General features: G+C 35.8%; 1 protein-coding gene across 1 annotated transcript in view; it reads right to left on the bottom strand.

Annotated features, from left to right (window-relative positions):
* The window catches only part of LOC108743393 (probable G-protein coupled receptor 158), a 15,665-nt gene extending 14,289 nt beyond the window's left edge, over positions 1-1,376 (bottom strand). Inside the window, exon 1 of the mRNA XM_018478959.1 lies at positions 965-1,376. Coding sequence (XP_018334461.1) covers positions 965-1,192 — 228 coding nt within the window. The 5' untranslated portion in view covers positions 1,193-1,376. The remainder of the gene's footprint in view (positions 1-964) is intronic.
* Between the last annotated feature and the right edge of the window lie 1,013 nt (positions 1,377-2,389).

Below are 2,389 nucleotides of genomic sequence, written 5' to 3'. Positions count from 1 at the left end.
TATTTTAAATTTTCAGTTTGCTTTACTAGATTTTAACATTAAATATAAAAAAAAAATACAACGTGTAATTACACAACACGCTACTGTAATCAAACTTCTTCAAACACACAAACATATCCGGATAGGGGTTAAGGAATTGATTTATTGGTATTATTTGTACACTGTGCTTCGCACGGGTGTAATGCTAATAGTAAATATACGTAAATATACTATAGAATGTCATTATACACAACAATCACAGCTTTTTTGCCATTAGACAATACAAACCGCTCGGTACCGCCGCAACCGCTATGTCCCCGCATTTCAAGTCTGTAATGTCTTCGAAAATATTCATTTAAATTAGATGCTGTAAAGGGCCATATTGATCTATATTAAATGCACAATGTATTTAAAAGTACTTAATTGGATAAGGATTAATGATGTTTTGCTTAAATTCGCTTCGTAAATAAGCCATTATTTATCGTAAAAAAATGGTGATTGTGGGTTATCCCTAAGAGATGGACATATACAATCCCGGACTTTTTTGTAGACCTTTTTAAGTAGTACAATACTGTAGTACATTATTTTGATCTATCTCGTAGGGTTCAGCCATCTAAGCGCAAAGAATGTGTTTATTTACGACATCACATTACAAACCTCTAAAATTATCAGTGTTTCTCAACTATATTATGCATGTATTATACATACAAACCTTCCTCCTGAATTACTCTATCTATTAAAAAAGACCGCATTAAAATCAATTGCGTAGTTTTACAGATCTAAACATACATAGGGACAGACAGCGGGGGAAATGCGTTGCACGATTTCGTTACATAGCAACTCGCATGAAACGAACTTACCCTAGGGTGCGCAAGGAAGTTTCACTTCAAAAATGAATAGAATCTTTTAATGATAGTATTATGTCAATATTTACAATTCGATTTAAAGACATACTTATCAAAGAAAAATAAAAAAATTCACTTACATTGAACTGCGTTTTAGCGTTTCTGCAAGCGTGACTTAGATGTATTCCGAAGACTAGGATCGACAATTCCCCAATCTCCGTAACGTAGTCCCACCATAACGGCTTACATGCTACGTAATTCATATTATCTGAAATGACTCCTTTGTAAAGGAGGTCGAAGTTTTCGTAATGAAAGTTCAGCGAAATGGCTACGTAGGCAGCCATGTAGACAAAAACGGCCAAAACCATAATGAGAAGGTACTTGAGCAGATCTGTATCTTTTACCACCCATCGGTGTGCCTTTCTCGTTCGAAATTCGATTAGGTGACGGTAAAGTTTTAGAACTATGGCACCATAACAAATAATAAAACCCAATTCTCGAGCCCAGGATAATAGAATGCATTGGAGAATGGAAGGATTGAAGTAATCGATGACAACCTGTAACAATTTTCAGTATTTTAAAGCCTTTTGAAAAAGGCACATGTTTAATAAAAATCGATAAGGTTATTTCGAGGTTTTATATTCAAACATTCTTTAATAATAAAGAACAAATAAATAGCACGTGCTAATCATGCACAAACATTTATTTAAATTTGTCTGACACCTGTTTCGACTTTTACGTGGGGTTACTAGGTAATTACAAAACGGTAAAAGTCTTTTGTCTTTTGTCACATTTCTACTATGATAGGGAAATCCTTAAGATCTAGTATGCTTAGATTTCCAGATGATATAGTTTTAAATAAAATGGGGACAGTACTAACCAAACAGTACTGTATGAAAATAAATAAAAGTTAAACTAAAATACTGCTATGCAAGGGAAGAAAAAGTAGGGAAAGAACGAATATAAAGATAGGAGACGAAAAATTAGAAGAAGTGGCTGATTTTAGATATTCAGGAAGTCAGATAAGTCAGGACGGAAGGAGTAGTAGGGATATAAAGCAGAGGATAGCGCAGGGTCGTGTCGCCTTTAATAAAAAAAAGTCACTTCTATGTTGGCGAACGGTGAATTTAGAAATTCGGAAAAGGTTGTTAAAGGTGCATGTTTGGAGTGCGGCGTTGTATGGGTGCGAAACATGGACAGTGGGCGCGGCGAAAAAGAAAAGGTTAGAAGCTTTGGAAATGTGGTATTATAGGCGATGATGAGGATAACGTGTGTAGAAAAGGTTAGAAATGAAGAGGTATTAGTGAGAATAGGAGAATAGAGGACTCTATGGAAGTCAATAGAAAATAGGCGAGATAGGTTGGTAGGACACCTTCTCAGAGAGGAAGGTCTAGTCAGAGACATATTAGAGGCAGAAACAGGAGTTAGGAGGGGTAGAGGTGGACCTAGATTAGATTACTGTTCGCAAATAGTTAAGGATGTGGGTTGTTCTAGTTTTAGGGAAATGCGAAGTTTAGCTCAGGATAGGAAAGAGTGGAGGTACGTGTCCAACCAGTCTTTAGGAC

Source organism: Agrilus planipennis, unplaced genomic scaffold (genome assembly GCF_000699045.2).
Source record: "Agrilus planipennis isolate EAB-ADULT unplaced genomic scaffold, Apla_2.0 scaffold536, whole genome shotgun sequence".
NCBI classification, from domain to species: domain Eukaryota; kingdom Metazoa; phylum Arthropoda; class Insecta; order Coleoptera; family Buprestidae; genus Agrilus; species Agrilus planipennis.
This window is presented reverse-complemented; position numbering and strand designations above follow the sequence as displayed.